We start from the raw sequence: 19,448 nt of genomic DNA on the forward strand, positions 1-19,448 counted from the left end.
TATATATACACGCACATCGGCCATAAAAATACGAACTTTTGTATTAAGACAGTCACAAATAGAACAAATGCAAAGAAAGCTCTGATGTGGAGTTAATGCCCCTTTGCATCGTTCAGTATAAAGATTGCACAAGCTCTTCAACTGCAGTAATCTGAAGCCAGAATTGGGAAAACGCGTTATCAGACTTTGTGAAAAAGGTCTTGTCATGCGCTCCTGTTTAGGAGGAGCCGCGATTCAAGAAATGAAAGACATAGCTGGTTTCTCAAAAGCATACATTTAAAATGTTTTTAATGATCCGAAAGCAAGTGGATCTTCTCAAAAGCCTAAATGTGGCAGAAAAACAATACTTTAAGAGCGAAGCTGTGGAACTGTACTGAAAAATAGGACGGGCATCCACTGTGCAACAAATAACATACGAATTCAACCAAGCCATGAACTGCCCTCTTTCAACCCGTACCATCCGCAGGGAATTGAAGAAACTGGGTAGTGGCAGCCTCCTGTCTATTTGGAAGCCACTTGTTTCAGAGAAAAACAGAAAAATGCTTGGGATGCTGAGAAAGTCGTGATTGGACAGTGGAATGATGGAAGAAAGTCAGGTGGTAAGACGAATCACGATGCACTTTGTTTTGCACTGATGGTTGGTAGAGAGTGTGGCGATAACCTCACGAAGCGATGGACCCTGCTTGTTTTGTTAAGGCAACTCAAGCATCCGATCCGGAGATGGTATGGGGGTTTGTTTTCTTGGCACGAACTGGGTCCGTTGATACCGGTGGAAGGCCATCCGGGGACTACCTGAATTTTGTATTAAATCTACTGCACCCTGCAATATTACACTTTTTATCCCGAAGGTGACTGCCACTTTATGGATGACATGGTAACAGCGCATCCGTGCCAGAATAGTTCGGAGAACATGGCACAAATTTTCATCGTCTTCCCTGGCCCCCCACATTCATCTGAAAATGTGTGGGACATGATGGAGGAAGCTATTCGGTAATGAAGTCCACATCCTTCGGTGTACGCGATATTTTTCTGGAAGAATGGTTACAATTATACGCACTAAAACTCATTATGGAATCCATGCCTCGAAGCACGCTTGCTGTTTTTCGAAACAAAGGCGGCCTGATTCGATACTGAATAAAGATTCATATTTTCTTGACCATTGCGTTTGTATAATTTCTGGCGGTGGAATCGTTATTAGTCTTATTAGCTTCCCAGAGACGAACGAAACATAGCGCTGAAAATTCTAAAATTTGGTGTTGATTGATTTTTTTTTTTTTTTTTCTGCTGGGAGGGGAGAACTGTCGAGTTGAAATTAATTCTAAAATCTTCTCAGGCACGAGGAGAACATGCTTTGAAAATTTGGTGTGTCTGATTTTCTTTATGAAATGATGTAGAACCATCGGAAATATACTTCCATTTATGCACAGAGAAACTCAAAGTTTTAAGAAAAAAAATTAAAATCTCCAGCAGAACTCGATATGCAAGTATGTGATGGTTTCTTTTACCCTTTAGCGTTCAGCAATTGAGCCCAACCTACCAAATATGAGTACCATCGAGCAGGTATACAAAATGCCTCAAATGTGAAAATTATATATTGAACAATTTAGAGAGGATCGATGCTTAGTGCGATATCTGGCTGACGGATAATGCTATTGAGCAATGGAGTGATCGTGCATCATTAGGCAACGGTTAACATATGGGCCTATATGAGAGCTTGAAGGACAGGGTGGATGCCCTCGAAGGAACTAAATTGAGGGGCCCATCAGCCTCTCAGCTGCCCACATCAACGCCAGAGCTTGCACTTGGTCATCACGCAACACAGCGGCAACCCCTAAGGCAGAATGCGCTGGTCCCACAGGAACTAGTTGTTGTTGGTGACTCTATTGTCAGGGAAACGGGGAACATCCTTTGTAAAAAGGATAGGTGGAACAGGACCAGGGTGTCTGCCAGGGGCAAAGGTTGATGACGTTGTAGAGCGGATATCATCTTTCAAGGGCACAAAAGGTGATATAGTTGTACACGTTGGCACTAATGATATTAAGAGTAGGAGACCGGCAGAATTACTCAACAAGTACAGGTCACTGTTGAAAAAAAGCCGTGAAATAGGGTTGAATTTGAAAGTGTCTGCAATTCTGCCCAGACACGATAGGAGGGAGTACATGATGAGAGCCTTGTCGATCAATTCGGCCCTGGAAGGATTGTGCAAGGCTCAAGGGGTAGAATTTTTTTCAGCCTGGACTGTACTTGTTAACAGGAGAGATTGCTTCTACAGGGATGGGATACACTTAAATAGAAAGGGTGCAAGAATATTTGCTGATGCTATCGAGGCAGTGTTAGGTGGGTCGGAAAACTGCTAGTTTGGGGAGATACAAAGACTAATAGTTTAACAGTAACCGCAGGCAGAGGTGAAGGTGATTCTTGCACAACTTCTATTAGAATAAGAAGCGACCTGGAGCGAGGGGTGTTGGGGGTTTCAGGGACGGATGGCAGTCATCATGGAATAGTTGGGTATATGGGATGTGTTAGGGTAACAAGGAATAGGCATAGGAGCATGTATGCTTGCATGTATACCAATGCTAGAAGTATAGTAAATAAATTTGATGAATTTGAAGTGTTGGTCAAGACATCAAAGGCGGATATTGTTGGGATAGCAGAGACGTGGTGTCACAAAGATATAAGGAATGCAGAACTGGAATTTGGGGAGTACAATGTGTACAGAAAGGATAGACAGGACAGAAAGGGAGGGGGTGTTATGCTGTTAATTAAGAAAAACATAAAATCAAAGGAAGTGCACCCAGTTAATATAGATGAACAGTGCTCTGTTGAGTCAGTTTGGTGCGAGATAAGCACTGCGAAAGGAAAAATAAGGGTAGGAGTGTGTTATAAGCCTAATGACTTGAATGAGTACAATGAACAATTGTACAGAGAAATAGAGTGGGCCAGTAAATCTGAATGTCTTATAATGGGGGATTTTAACTTCCCAGATATTGACTGGAACTTGTGGGTTGGTCACTCACACACCAGTCAGACTTTTGTGGATTTATTGGATGATTGTTTTCTGCAGCAGCATGTTCGAGAGGCAACCAGAGAAAGTAATACTCTTGATCTGGTTATCAGCAGTGATCATTCGTGTATTAAGAATTTGCAGATAAAGGAACCACTAGGTGGCAGTGATCACAGTGTGCTGAAGTGGGATTTACTCAAAGAGGTAACTACCGTCAGGGGTAAAGGAAAGGGTTTTTGCTTCCGTAAAGGGGAGTACAGTGGTCTCAGACAGTTTTTAAATTCTGTACAGTGGGATCAACTGACGATGTTACCAACAGTAAATTCTAAGTGGGAAGCATTCAAGGAATTAATCGTGGAAGCTACTAGGCTTTATATACCGATTAAGAAATATCGTTCAAGGTTTAGACCTAAATGGTTATCAAATGAACTAATGAGACTCGTGACAGAGAAGAAAAATGCATGGGATGCATATAAATTATCAGGTGACGCAGAAGCCTGTGGCAGATATAAGCTAGTGTGTAATCAGGTCACAAAGGAGGTTCGGCAGGCAAAGGCGGATTACGAGAAATCTTTGGCAAAAGATGCTAAGAAAAACACAAGGATTTCTTTACTTATATAAACTCTAAAAGGAAGGGGATGAATATGATTGGTCCACTTGACATCGATGGTTCGACTGTTGATGATCCTGCTCAGATAGCAAACAAACTGAATGAGTATTTTGCATCTACATTCACACGTGAGGAATTATTACAATTTGAAAATGGAAGAAGGTTATCAAATTGTAGCAGTGTGCTTAATGATTTTGTAATAACTGAGAGCAAAGTGGAGGAGAAATTGTTGAAGTTAAACATAAGAAAGGCACCTGGGGTGGATGGGATCTATCCAGTTATTTTAAAGGAGGCGGCAAAGCAACTAAGCAAACCCTTAGCCATAATTATGAGAGCATCCTTGGACTCAGGGGAGGTTCCCACGGACTGGAGATGTGCAAATGTGTCCCCAATTCACAAAGGTGGATCGAAGGGTGACACGAGTAATTACAGACCAGTTAGTTTAACTTCTGTTCCGGGTAAAATAATGGAGTCACTGGTTAAAGATGCATTGCAGGATCATCTAGACAAGAATGCAGCAATAATTCAAACACAGCATGGGTTTGTTAAGGGAAAGTCTTGTCTGACAAATTTGATTGGTTATTATGATGTGGTCACAAAGGAACTGGATGCGAAAAATAATTTTGATATCATATACTTGGATTTCAGGAAAGCTTTTGACACTGTTGCGCATGGAAGACTACTGTACAAATTGGAGCAGAATGGTATTAAGGGTAAGTTGCTACAATGGATAAAAGGATGGTTAAGTGGGAGAAGACAGAGGGTGGTAATCAATGGGTGCTGCTCTTCATGGACTAATGTTATTAGTGGAGTCCCACAGGGTTCGGTGTTGGGTCCACTGTTGTTTTGTGTATTTATCAATGATATTGATGAAGGTATATCAGGCTTAATGTCGAAGTTTGCAGATGACACAAAGGTTGGCAGGGTTGTTAATGACAGTAATGGCAGTGTGCTACTGCAACAGGATCTAGATAATTTGGGCAGATGGGCTAAGAAGTGGCAACTGAAGTTCAACCTTGACAAATGCAAAGTACTGCATATGGGTAGAAGTAACCCCAGAGAAACGTACCAACTGTGTGGTACTACACTTAAGGTGGTAGAAAATGAAAAAGACCTGGGAGTAATTGTGCAGTCAGATATGAAGTTTTCTGAGCAATGCAGACAGGCTGCTAGGGCAGGTCATGGGGTTTTGTCAATGATATATAGGAATTTTGCTAGCAGGGAAAAGGAGGTGATTGTCCCTCTGTATAAGGCAATGGTCAGGCCACGCCTTGAGTACTGCGTACAGGTCTGGAGGCCTCATTTTAGGAAGGATGTAGATTTGCTTGAGCGTGTACAGAGAAGAGCAACACGATTGGTGAGGGGAATGAAAGGATTCTCTTACCAAGAGAGGCTTAAGTTCTGCAAATTGCAGTGGCTGGAGACTAGGCACCTGCGCGGTGATCTGATTGAGGTCTATAAGGCCTTGAATGGGTTGAGCACGCTGAATTCTGATGGGATCCTTCCACTTGTTCAGATTACGAACCTACGGGGACATAAGTTCAAATTAAGAAAGGACAGATGTAGAATAGATGTGCGGAAATTTGCCTTTAGCCAGCGGGTGGTTAATTGCTGGAACAAACTTCCATCTGTCGTTGTGGAAGTTGATAGGTTAAATAAATTTAAGGAGGAACTGGACAGGCATTTGGAGGGAATGGTGTGATGATTTTTTTTTTTTTTTTTTTGCCTGATGCTGCATAAGCTCCTACACTTGCTTTCTTGCATCATGTGCCACTACTACTACTACTACTACATGAGGCAGTGCATAAACGTAAGACTGCAGAAGCTCGCCTTGACGAAACTAAGTTAGGTTTAAAGCGATAACTGGAAATCCGAGAAGATTTGTGAAGTCCAAATCAAATAGAGAAGTTAATTTTGAGCTGAACTCCAAACACGATTAACAATTTCGATAATTCTTATTTGAATTTGAGGCTGCATCAGTTTTACTAAATCTCGCACATGCGTATTGTTGTTGTTACTGGTTTTATGGGACATCAACAGCTTAGGCCTTCATTTGGTTAAGTCTGTAGAAGGGTGCTCATGGGCCGATGTTTTTTTCAACTGAAAATCCACTAAAAGCGAATAGAAATTCCTAGAGTACAAATACTAATGATGATATCATTATTGTGTTTTGCAATAAAAAGTAAGAATTTGTACTTTGCATAGTTAATTTTGTTTATAATACGTACACAAACGTGTGTTGCCATGCTGACCATGAAACCTTTTAAGTTAGCGAGAAAGAAAGATGAGACATATTCCTTGTGCAACTGCTTCTCGCGTTTCAAGTTAGCAGGTTTTAAAGGAGACGGGATTGAAAGATCAAGACTGAAGTAGGAAATTTTAAACGTGAAACATTGTTTCTTTGTAGGATATTGATAGAATACGACAACGCAAAATTGGTTTAAAGAATATATGTAAAAACTTAGAATTTTTTTACGCGTTGAATTGGTATGACCTTGAAAAATACATTTAACCATTCGATGATTCGATATAATAGAGGTTAAACGCTCGAAATGAGATGTTCAGAAAACTGGATATGCATTAATTATGCAAGCCGCAAATTGCAGTTGCTCAAATTTGTCTGATTCTCCACCTTTAATGTTTCTTGACGGAATCAGCCCTTTTCAACTGAACTTTACGTTTGTAAAAGGACTTTTCCTAGAACACCAATCAATCTTAAGTTTGAGTTAAATTATACAAAAGTAAGGATGTGACTCTGAATGGACTAACCGTTTCTGAATGCTTGGGTACTAAATAGGAAATTGTATTTGGACTTAATAAAAGAAAAACTTAAACCAGATTGGTGGATCTAAACTTGAATACAAAAAAAAAAAAATAGGGTGAAGCGATCATAATTAAAGATGGTATAATTTGTAACGTCATTCAGAAGTCACAGAATGTACGCCTTTTTGTAATATCCGTGTATTATATTATGAAAAATATAATATGATTATTTTAGAGATGTAAATATATTTTTTTCAAAGTTTCTTTAGTTGTTGTTGTAGGGATTTATTAGGCGCATCGGCAACTATGTCCATAGTGCGCCAGTTTCTTTAGTCGCTGTGGTTTATTTTGGGCATTGCAGAATATATCAATTCTTGCTAATTTCTGTTTGTGCATCTGCCCTTCCAGTTAGTTCCTGCATTTCTTATTTGTTTTCCGTCTCAGATAAGAAATGGCTCATTTGACGTATCTTGATACCTAGATCCTCAATTTAATATCCTAAACCCTAGGATCGACAAATTCTGGTCATCATGACGCTTAGAATTATTTGAAAAAAGCCTGTAAAAATCCCTTCCGTCTTATTTAGGCACTGGCCATGAGAAATTGGAAAACGTACAATCGCGAGTAACGAATTTCTTCATCGCCCCTCTATAAAAGGAGACAAAGTCTGCTCGTTCATCAGCAGGAACACTAACTAACGTGGCAGTAGCAGCAAAAAGATTTACTTCGTAGTCTTTCAACGAGTACGAGTAGCATAAAGAGTTGGGGTTTTCAAGAATTGTGACTGGATGAATTGAAGTACCTCTGAAATTTCATTGCAGTACCGGTGTCACTAAATCTGAGATTTATTCTGCATTTCTTGGAATATTCGACATTTCAAATACACTGGAATATAGTCCTGACCCATTCACGCTCGAAAGTTATTTTGAATAAATCCATTAATCGCAAAGTCGTATATAGTGGTCTTCTGAACATACATTTTATAAGCATACCACGGAATGATTTTATAAAACAAATTAAAGGAATTGATTTTTTATTAGGAAAGAATTCCTTAATGGCTTTTCTTGTAGTCTGCATCGATCTAAAGTTACATTAAAATCCAACAACGTAATCAAGCGATAAAGGATTTACCCCGTTATAATAATTACTTATTATATTATGATATTACTCATCTTTTTCTAAAAAAGAATAAGATGGTAAACCGATATCTTTATATGAGAAACCATTGGAATGGCTAATAAAATGTTATCCGCTCTCTTTTGTTGTGGGAACTACAAAATATCCTTCATTCTCATTACCAAGAAAGGTGCAGCTTCCTCTATAAGCCTATTTTACCACCAGATGAATTCTACCTGTTGGCGATTACGGTAGTGAAACCAGTTATTACCGGCAATTAATACAGACAAATTTCAAGCCACTGAGTAATTGTTCGTTGTTTAGCTAGTAGTTAACTTACAACCCTGTGACTTTATAATTGGAACTTATATTGGTGAAATTGTCGAGTAATTTAGTGTGTGCTTTTTTACGAGATCCCCGTTTGTTGTTAACCTAATTAGTAGCGTATATTAGTCTTTTATTTAGCTTCGTTCATTTATATCAGCCGTGGACTACTTAACGCCACTCAACAGAACACCCAAGGACTTTGCTGGAATGGAACGTCAAGGATAATTTGGTCACTAGCATGCAGATTCTGTAGATATCATTTCTCATCACAAAGACAGGGTCTTGGACCTTTGGAATATAAAAATTTTCTTTATCTTCAACAGAAAGTTTTTCTTTTTGTGTTTCTTTAAGAACCTTTAGTTTATGTCTTTGTCTTTTTCATTCATATGTTCTGAAGTAACTAATTAATCTCTTTAAATAGATCCGTTAGGCGCAGCGAATTCTCCTCACTTTACTATAAATAAATCCGACTAAATTTCTGCAGTACACTTTGTGGTGAAGCTCTCTGCCCAATTATTCGACTAATACAGAGAAAGGTCCATTGACAATGTTTCACTTGTTCCTTTCTTGTTTGATTTGTGTGATAGATGTAGTGACTTCCGCAGTTTTCGATAGATGCCGTGGACATCTAAGGTAAGGTAATCGAAGTTTCATTGATTACCTTAGTATACGTTGATGTGATTATCCTTAGCGGTATGGAATATATCCAGCAGGTAATCGATTTCTTTCCATATTCGTTTCAGTATAGCAGCTTCTATACTGCAATGACTGCACTTCATAGCTTTCAGAGATGAAAGCTATGGCCCTACGAGGTGGTCAAAAAGATCTGAGAACAATGTATATATTAAAATGCAGTTTATAAAATTTAATTTTTTACGTTCGTAGGTGGAAGAATAATATCCAGAAAACTGAAATGAGTTCAGTAATCAAATTTTTGACCAAAGAGGGCAGAAATGCTAAAGAAAGAAATAGTCAGTGTTCGGAGAGTTATGCTACAGTTGCATGATGGTCGGCAGAATTGAAAAGAGGAAGGGAAGTCAATTGAGGATGATCCAAGGTCTGGTTGGCCATCTGAAGTAATCAATTCTGAAACGATTAGCATCATATGAAGAAAAATTTAGAAAACAGAAGAATTAAAGAGCCTGAACTTAAAAAGAAAAATACAGTACATAACATTCTCTAGAAGCATTTTAACTTCTAGAGACATCAAGACTAGAGACATCGAGGGAATTTAAAATGAATTCTTGCTAGTCCAGATAGATTTTTATCCCGTTTGGTGACAAAACTTGGCTATATTTTTATGATCCTGAACACAAATTAGAAAGGATGCAATAGAAGCATAAGAGAAAGGTTTGGCCTCAGTTTTCTGGGACACAAAAGGATTGTTGTTAATTGATTACCATGCACCTAAACTCACAATGATAGGAGGAAAACATTACGCCAACCATATGCCAAAGTCAAAAGCTGCAATTCGAGAAAAAAAAAAGACGAGGAAAGTTGGGTCATCGGGTATTGCTTCTCCATGACAATGCACCTGTGTAAAAAGCCCGAATTCCATATGCTGAACTTCATGAATAGTGGATTTGAATAATTAAACAGTTCAGAAACTTCAAATCTCATCTTCGTGGAACTCATTTTAAAGATAATTAATGGCTAAAAGCAGCTGTGGAAGCCTGGTTTGAGGCCTAACCTGAAGCATTAAACTCTTTGCAGATTAAATACAATAAGCGTATTGAACTTCAAGGTGAATACATTTAAAAACAAAAAAAATACAGAATTTTGTACATATGTTTTTTATACTCCATTCTCAGAACTTTTCTCCCATCTCACGTACTCCATATTGAACTTTTCTGTCATATAAATTTTCATCTTTGTGTAATTCTAACTTTCTTATTTAAAGCATAGCGTAGTGAGTTCCAAAGCACGTACCCCCCCCCCCCCAATGTAATTCGTGTCCAAAAACAATTGAACGTGAATTATATGGTGTGAGGATAATTAAAAACTCAATTATTTAATGGTAAGAAGACAGCACCATTAATAAAAATAAATCTTCTATTGAAGATACAGAATATTAAGACATTACCGTATTTAGCCTACCGAACTTTGACTACTCTGCTGCTTCAGACCGGTTTTGAAAACCACTGGTTTTCAAAAAACTGAATGTTAAAGTAGAACCTTATTTTTTTACTTTTGCACTTCTACAATATTCTGCGATTCACTTGGATCACCAATATCAGGGACAATTGCGGCAAACTAAAATCCGGAAAATCATTTTACACCAAAAGAGGTTTTATAAAGTAATATTTTCTAGCGAAAGATGCTGCTAATAACCAAATTAAACTAAAAATCCTGCATTTTACATAAAGGTATTGTGTATTCTTATTTTATAATAAAAATTAATGCATTGTGTTCATTAGGAAATGACGTGATTTAACATATTTCTTAGTACAGTTAAAGAACGCTGATACGTCACGCTTGATTACCTAACCTAACTTGGCACTTTGATTAGCTTACTATACATTACCTTAGATTAAAAGAATTTAGGTCAATTACAAGACTTCAATGAGAGAATTAATGAAGTTGGATAAAGAAATACGTAGCGTTTATATTAATAAATGAAATAAAGAGACACTTTACAATATTTATGTTTGTGTTCAGTTTATTGGTTTGTTAAAGATAAAATTACAAAATCTGTTCTGTAATCGATATCAGCACAAAAATCTTTCTACGTTTCGAAATTCACTGTGGAACTTCATCTTCAGGCAGTGAATAAGAGAATGATAAATACCTGCTGCCCGAGTCAGTTGTCACAAGTACATAAGACTTTAGCAATTTTTATTTTTTTTTACTGACGTGGTACCACAACTACCATGATGGCACAAGCACTCGACATCCCGAGGTTGAAGTTCCTGATCGTTGAAAAGAGGCTGGTCTTCACAGCCAAACTCATCTCAGGCCAAATATCATCTCCAAATATTTGGAATGCTTGCTCTTGGAGGATTCCACAGCCAAGCCTAAGGTCGGTACCAGCACTTGTGGCTCACCACAACAGGCTTGTACTCACCGAAAGATTTCTGCCCAAGCAGATGCTCGCTGCCCTCAACCGTGTGGACGCCGACATCGACACCATAATAAGTAAAAAGAAGGACAGACACAAGTTTATCAAAGCTCTTGAAACCTGAATCACTGCCAACTTGTATTTGTTTTTCTTTATTTGTGTTCAGCTCCTTATTTTGATGATGTATTTGTATTTCTTTTTGCATTTGTAATCTGTATTTTGTAGCCTTTTGTATGTGTTCGCTATATTTTGTAGCCATTTGAATTTGTACTTATGTTATCTATATGTGAACCCCTGGCGCTCGTCGCCGTGATGGGATATTGTGCTGTAAATCTACTTCACAATAAAGATTTATTTATTTTACTGGATGTAATACCTCGATAATTGATGGAAGCGGGCGATAAAACAGGTAGCACGAGAAATCTGATGCGATGAGGAATGGATAAATTATGTAAATGCTAATGTTTAAAATACGGTTTTTCCAATTCAACAAAAAAGCTAAAAATTAAATTTTACGATAAAAAGAATATATCTAATAGATACTACGAGAACGGCCGTTTTCAAATAGGGCGCGAGAATGACGGAGGATAAACATCCGCAATAGAGTTGGCGATAAAAATGAACCCCATCACATATTTGATCGTTTCAGACTTAATTTTTCTAAGGTAATTTGTATTTACACGGAAAGGGGTACTTCAAAAAAGAGCTACAATGAAAGAATCTGCAATGCTATTTGAAATCATAAATTCTAGCTGCCCTCTTCAATTGCTAAAGTTATCATCTCCACGCTACTTTGCGATATTCCCCCGTTAAAAAGGTTTCCCAATAAAACAGAGAAAGCTTAGGAGACGGAGACAATCAGAATATCGTTTTGATGGATAATTTGTCCATTCTGCTAGTTTGATGTTTCGGTTTTCATAATTATCATCCTGGCATCATTTGTATGAAAACAGTACCTGAAGTGCTCGATTTAAGTAGCTTATCTTTCAAGGAAACAAGGCAACAATTAATATTATATTAAAAACATTTCAGAAAGATTAAGAGTTGGAAAATAGCATATTTATTGTTTACATTGCATCAGAAGTGACCACCAGAAGCACTATTGTACTTGGTATGAAGTCTGTCCTTCGCTGCCATTAAAGTATCGGTTCTTAGGCATGTTTGTTTATATTCATAACCCATCCATCCGTATAGTATCCGAAAAAGATCAGAAAGTTTGGTCATAAATGTAGAAGTCGTGTATTGACCTTAATACAGAAAGTGGATGTTTGCAGAACCCTAACGAACTTGAAGGAGAATGGTCTTGGCTTTTCGACTATTTCTTTCATAAAAACTCAATCGTTGATAAGTTGTGAAAGCTGTATTTTAAAATGAAACTAAAGGAAATAAAATATAGCATATACACTGGTGTCATTAAGAAGTTCTCTAAGCCATTCACGCCTTCGTGGCCAACTTATAAATACTACCACTGCAATTGTCTTTCCAGGACAGCGTCTGGTGTGATTAAGATCTTTATATTATGGCACTTCATTGCATAGTTTAGGCGCCTATAGGAGTAGCGCCGGTCGGATGAGCACCCATATAGGAACGCTCATCCAACCGGAAAATTTGTGCAACACCTCTCCCAAGTCCCTCATAGATTGCCCGGCTTTCATTGTACATTCATTTTTATTTACTATTCCTTTATTAAAATTTTTCATCCAGAAAACATTTTTATTTTGAACTTTTCGTCTGTCTTCTCTTTGTCCGTCTTTTATTTCTTAATAACCTTTCTCGAAGTATATTCTTTTAGCAATTGTTTTACTTCCTACGGGTGACTGCCTTCAGTATAGAAGGCAGTCCCCCTTAGATTGTCAACATTATTTCTCTAATTGAAACAGCGATTGAAATTTTAGTTTGTTTTGTCCGAATTTCATTAGCTTTTTTTTTTTTTGTTTCACGTTAATCGCACGCTGTTTTCAAATTACATCCAGTGCTAATATCTGTGCTTAGGATCACTGTATTTCTGTACTCTTTTATCCCTTTCTTACTCTCACGAGATGCATTAATAGTAGTATTGGAAAATCAACCAAAAATAAGTTAATGAATAACTGAGAATAATGTACATAAGGGTGGAGGAAGAATTGAAATGATTCTGTAAAAGTACCGTAAAGATTATTAAAAATGCATGCGCGCTCATTAGAAAGAAAGAAGGTTAAAAAAAAAATAGAAAGTTAAAAAATGTAAGCAGTGCGTTACATTTCAGGCGCGTTCGATATATTTTTTTTTCTTAAATTAAATGATTTTTTCATTTTCTGTGATTAATAGAAATGAAAAGTAAATATAGTTATCTCCTTATCAATTAATTACTAAGATAATAAATTTATAGAACAGTTAATAAAACTGTACAGGCTTATGTTCTCTAAACTTAGCCATTTAGTTTAATTACAACTGAATAATATTTATTACTTTCTCTCTCTCTGTATATGCTGTTTGTGTCTATTCACAAGTGACATCACGTTCACGAGTCTTGCATAACGATGCACGCGGAGGTGCACGGACTGGCTAATAATATTGCTTTAAAACTACATTTAATCTATGAATTTATTCATTTCCATATAAATTGTGTGGAAAAAAGAAATAATAATTGCCACATTTCTATTAGTCTAATTCTAATGAAATTTTGTTTGGCTCGACAAATATTTTTAACAAGCTCAAATACAAAATTTCATTAAAATCCGTCTACTGGGAGTTCCTCTATTACATGCGGACGGATAAACATGGTAAAGACAATAGGCGCTTAGCGTGCGTCTAAACAAAATGAAATACATGTAGTCATATTGCATGAAGCTGAAAATTAAAGAATGGTGACCTAAATGAAAGATCAAAAAAGAACAATGCAGAATCGCTGAGATAAAAAAGTGAATGAGAAAGGAAAAACAAAACTATAGAAATATAAAAAAAGAATGAGAATGATAAAAAAAAGCGAAAGAGCAAATTGCAAGATAAACTTATCAGCAAACCCCTATCCAAATTAAGAATCTTGCAAAGGAAAGAAGTCAGCACACATCTCCATGAGACTCAAGATACAGAATGCAGAAGTTCTTGTTTCGTGTCATTCCGTCGATAAGACACAGATCCTCTGTTTTCCACAGAGCCATTTCGAAAGGGGCCAACCAGAAGGAAAAAGGGGAGAAAAAAACTGGAATCCGACACCGATAAAGTTTTTGTTGGAGACAGAGAGAAAGCACTAGTTAGTTTTTCAATATCCTGTCGCTGTGGACTGAAGAGCTATATTAAGCTTGTTAACTAACACCACAGTGTTCACTGGAACTGTAAGTAAGGCCGTCGCTTGGATCTCATAACAGAAGAAGGTTAGAAAGTGAGGCAATCTAACAAAAGAAAATTAATGGTGACACTGGCAAGGTGCTTACATCTTCACCTTAATTTCCCTCCCACTGATTAAATTACCCGAACATAGCTTCGATGTCAGCCTACGAGAAACTTTCTTTACTTTCTTCTGCGCGTTTAAAGAAGTGTTGTCTCGAATGAACCCTGGAGGTAAAAGAATCTCCAAATAAATTGTTCCTACTTGATGTCTGATGGCCTGTAATAATGACATTTTGCTTCTTCCATCTGATGCGATGATGAAGATGGTGATCTGCTGCTCCCGATGCGTAATGTTGTTTGTGTTTACGAAAGTCTTTTAAACCAGCCGCCCACAGTTTATGGGTTATTGTCATTATAATAAATGTGTTTGTCTGTCTTATTTCCAGTCGTTCCCCTGTTCAGTCCATCTATTCTCAGCTTGATCGTGAATTTAAAATAAGGTTGTTTTTTTTAATGTATTGTTTGATTTTTGACTGCATGGTAAAAAATAAATAAATACATATATATTGCGTATTCTTTATTGTAATGAAATGCAAGGGTGCCTTTTGTCCTCAAAAGGCACCGGGGTATGTTTCGTTATTTTAGTTTATTTGTTGTCTGAACTTTTTTTTTTTTTTCATATTTGGGCTGATTTTTTAAATTTGATGTTAAAATTGGACCAAGTATTACTTTTTAGATTTTATGATTTCTAAATTTAATCTCATCCTCTACTTTTTTCCTTAACACGAAAGACGTTCCCCATACTCGGTACAGTCTAAAAACTTTACTGATTACGATCGGTTTACGTTCGATTAGGAAACCGAACTCAAACCGACTTTACTTGAAGAAGAAGGGAACACAACCGTTCCATGACGTTTACTTTGTAGTACGCGCGCAGCTGTATAGTACTTAGCTGTCTGCACGAGAGCAGTTTTTGTCACGTCTCCACAAGCTGCAACTGTTGTGTTATTTATTTTTTCTCGAAATGATATTGGTTTACGCGCCCACGTTTCAGAAGTACACCGATGAAGTTTCTTAACTAAATCGAGGACGAGGAAGAGCTACGGGCGAAACTTTGCCTTTTAATTCAAACACTGCATAATACTTTTTTTTTCTGTTTGATTTACCGAGTGGTAAAACGAAAGGATGCATAAGCGTGCGTACCCAGGGCTTCTTCCTCTGCTGCTACTGCCCTGAGTTGTATGTTATTTAATATCTGAAATGCAAGATTTTCAAATAAATAGCGATATAATAACACAGACTCCATTTTAAAACAAATATCCTAAGTTCTTTGAAGTAATGTGTTCAAAACTTGAAATTAAATGATTTTTTTCATAATTTCAGTTCACATTGTAATTTTAATTTCTTATTTATTTATTTTTTTTTAATAGTGAGGAACCCATTCCACCAATCACGGTACACGTCGAAAAGGACCGCCCTATGGTGGTAGTGGACAGTGAAGCTCTTCGAGTGGCATTGTCTGGAGACAGCATTACCGAAAAGGAGAGAAGATTGACAGAAATGATCAATCAGCTACAGCAACTTAAAGAACAGTTGCTCACTCAGCAACAACAGCAGAATCAGGTAGAAATTTCTCGTGCTGTCCCTCTATACCCACCCCATATTTTATTTAATTCAGATAGGACTATTTTACACATCGAATCCTGGAAAGATGAACTTTGCCAGTTTACTTTATAGTGATTAGGGCTACAGAGTGAAAAACCTGTAGCAAAACGTACTCACAAGGTTGTCTGGTAATCATTAATCTAACTGTACATTTGTTGTTCCTTTTGGCGATTTAAAACCACTGCTTGTTTACTGTGGCGAAACAACCTTGAAAGTTGCTAAAACTAGTTAAGGGAACGTGAGGCATGTGAACACGATACAAGTGACATGTGCACTTCATTCACGTGAGGTACACGCGCCACTATTTAGTAGAGGAAACATGTCATGCATCTGTAGCAAATAGTTTTCTTTATTGGTGCGAATAATATAAATAAAACTAATTAAAATATAAAAGCGCAAATAATGATTGAATCCATTATAATGTTCTGCGCGAAAAGAAATGTGAAACAACGCTTTGCACACACACGAGTAATATTTAGGAAGCTAATAAAAGATATAAAGGCTGTGTATTCGGGATGTTGTGCAAAGAACGCAAGAAGATAACATCTTAACACCTGTTGTGTCTTGTTGGTGCATAAAGGATGCTGCGACTCCTCTGCATTTAGCTGCATACTCTTCCACTTGTCTCCGCGTTCATTTAACGCCTCAACCTCTATTTCGTACGATCTTCAAAAGCTGACGTCACGAGAAGGGAAATTTTTACGTGAGTCAGCAAACGTTCCTGTCTTTCATCAGACTTCACTTGAAAGTGCAGCCTGCCTTGGCCGAGAGCGGGTCTTTTAATGGTTCCTGTCCATCAGAGAACTAGAGATACTTTTTGGGCGCTCTCTAATGGATGTTGGGGATGAAGAGGGAAAACAATCAGTTGTTAGTGTATGCCAGTGAGCTATCAACAGCGGCGGTTCCCGGATGTTACTGGAGTGGGACTGTCAACTTGGGTGTAATTCATGAATCGTGTCTTTCTGTCCGTCACCAAATTCTTTCACTTCTCTTCCAAACTCTTTGCTTGGTTTAGAAATCTACACATTGACGTCATTAATTCTGCATGCGTAGCTATAACAACAGCAAATAAACAAATAAGAAAAGAAACCTTTGCATCACTTTTTTTTGTTTTGGAAAAGAAACTTGGAAACTAATTCAAAAGAGTTAAATTAACTCTTGGAGAATAAGCCCTATGTTCTTCTACAGTGGATTAGTGCAACAACAGAAAGAATTCAGACTTCAGAACTAAAACAATAGATGGACATCTATTGACCAGTAGCTACAACAAACGTGGTTGTTTCTTCTAAAACATTTATTTTCAGTTTCTTGTCCAACACAATGTCGCTAGTTGAAGAATATATTGGACGTATCAGTTGCTTTCAGAGTCAGTCAGTATTTGTATACACAAGGTATACAAATAAAACAAGAACCCTTAGCACTCAAACATACATTAGTTTAATTGTTTATTTCCAATTTGGTAACGTGTACATAATGGAGTCAAACGTTTCGTGGTATTTTATTACCACTTCTTCAGTGACAGCTGTCTTTGCAATATCACAATCTCAAAAAATCACTTAGCTCATAAGATCTTATTGTTCTTGTGACCTAAGTGATCTTTTGCGACGACAACTGTCACTGAAGAAGTGGCAAGGAAATACCACGAAACGTTTGACTCCATTATGTATATATTTCCAAATTGGAAACAAACATAATTAAACCAAAGTAGGTTTGAGTGCGTTATCTTCAAATAATAGTTTACCTAAGCACCATGCCGCTCAAGGAATATCCAAAAAGCCATCCTGATTCGCCAATCAGATTCAAAAAAAATTAAAAAAAATATTCTGTTTATACTTTGGGACGACCACACGGTCAGAGGAGTTCACAAGATAGAGAATACAAGAAACAGCGCCGTATTTAGCAGTAATAGGCTTTGAACTCCGGTCACTCAAGGCACGAACTTGGCTACGGGCAACCAACTAGTTGCTGCAAATCACAACCCAAGATGATTGGTACCAATGATAACAGTAATGTAAATGCATTTTATTTTTTGATTTAGGCTTTGAGTTCAGTTTTATTTCTTTGTTTACATAAAACAATAAAATCAAGCTCTTCCTGATTCCTCTCACTAAGTTCATCTTTTATGATGTTCAAAACATTTTTACGGGCGTTATTTCAAAAAAAATTGTAACGAAAAACCGTCATGAGAGAAGCGTTACGGAAGTGACGTCATCTTCAGCTTCCGCCAGAAGCGAATTATTGTAACTTGTATTGTTGCAATCGTACTTGTATGAAAGCAACAATAATTTATCTTCTACTGGACCTGTAATATACTGTTTTTATCCTTGTTTCTTTTTAAGAATAGGAATAGGTTTGTAACTTGTTTCATAAATTGTCCAAAAAAAAAAAATATCGCTTGTTGTCATCTCCATTGAACCAAGCTATATGCCTACTTAGCCTTTTTGGTAAATTCATCCCTAAATGGAAGTAAAGTTAGCTAATCTGTTAGCATATCTTTTGCTTAATTTCTAAATAGTAATTATCAGTTACCACTTAAAAAGAAGTTGATCCTTCGCTATATCTAGCACGCTAAAGATCGAATATAACTGCCCTTCGTCATGGAAAGTACCTTTCTTCGTTATACACCTGCTGAAAACGAGCGAATCCATCTTTAGTAAATAGTGAGCGAAGATGAGTTCTTGATCTACAGAATGGTTCTGTAGGAGAGGATGGAAAAATAAAAATGTAGAGGTGAAAGCGAATAACTCCCCCTCCCAAAAAAAAAAAAAGACATCTGTGTGTGCTCTTTAAACAAATACATCAAAAGGATCAAGAAAGAATGAACAATGCAAACAAAGTAGTGAAGAGCCAAAAAGAAAAAGCGTGCCACTCAAAACCAAGGATGAAAACAAATATTGCTATTGAAGAAAGTTCCATTGTTCTCCCTGCTTGTTGAATCTGGGCCTCTCATACTGAGGCGACTTTCTTCCTCTGTTACGGTACACAGAGAATCACATCAGTACCCGCGGGGAAAGTAAATAATTCATAAGTTACAGTTGCCAACAACCAGCAGCAACAGATTTGTCGAGACCTGACTTATTAGCCTGGTCTCGGATAAAAACTACGAAAAGGGCAATAATTTCCGACTAGTTAAGTGAAGGGATGACCAAGAAAAAGACATATCATATATGCAGCGCGGGGAAACGTATTTAGTTAGTCTAACCTGATTAGGACAACGCACTAAGTATTATGACTGCATCTACTTCTGGAACGAGTCGAACAAATGTCAAGAAAACGGTTTCGGCGTACGAAAACTCTGCAAATCTCTTCCCCGTTCCCCCCATCTGTGGTTCCCCCCCTACCACTTCCGACGACTGTGTCATTTTTTTAAATACTGAGACGCCACGTGAATGTCACCGCTTGGAGTACGTGACACACGCCATTCCATTCATGATCCCCCTCTCCTCTACCCCCTACGCGCTGTCATTCCATGCGAGGAAGCGTATACTAAACATGTGTCACTCTGTGTTTCCTAGGTTTCCACACGACCCTGCTACTACACGTTAGAATGGTAATGCGGTGGAATAGTAACGTTAGCTGCACCCTCATGGAACCTT

General features: G+C 37.5%; 1 protein-coding gene across 12 annotated transcripts in view; it reads left to right on the top strand.

The window, feature by feature from the left end:
• Positions 1–19,448, top strand: part of LOC150077316 (uncharacterized) — a 635,658-nt gene that overhangs the window by 498,751 nt on the left and 117,459 nt on the right. For all 12 annotated transcript variants that reach the window (XM_090386756.1, XM_090386753.1, XM_090386761.1 and 9 more), the window contains one exon: positions 15,618–15,810. In XM_090386756.1, coding sequence (XP_090242882.1) covers positions 15,618–15,810 — 193 coding nt within the window. The remainder of the gene's footprint in view (positions 1–15,617; positions 15,811–19,448) is intronic.

This window comes from Mastigoproctus giganteus, chromosome 12 (assembly GCF_048544385.1).
Source record: "Mastigoproctus giganteus isolate SK-2022 chromosome 12, ASM4854438v1, whole genome shotgun sequence".
Classification (NCBI taxonomy): domain Eukaryota; kingdom Metazoa; phylum Arthropoda; class Arachnida; order Uropygi; family Thelyphonidae; genus Mastigoproctus; species Mastigoproctus giganteus.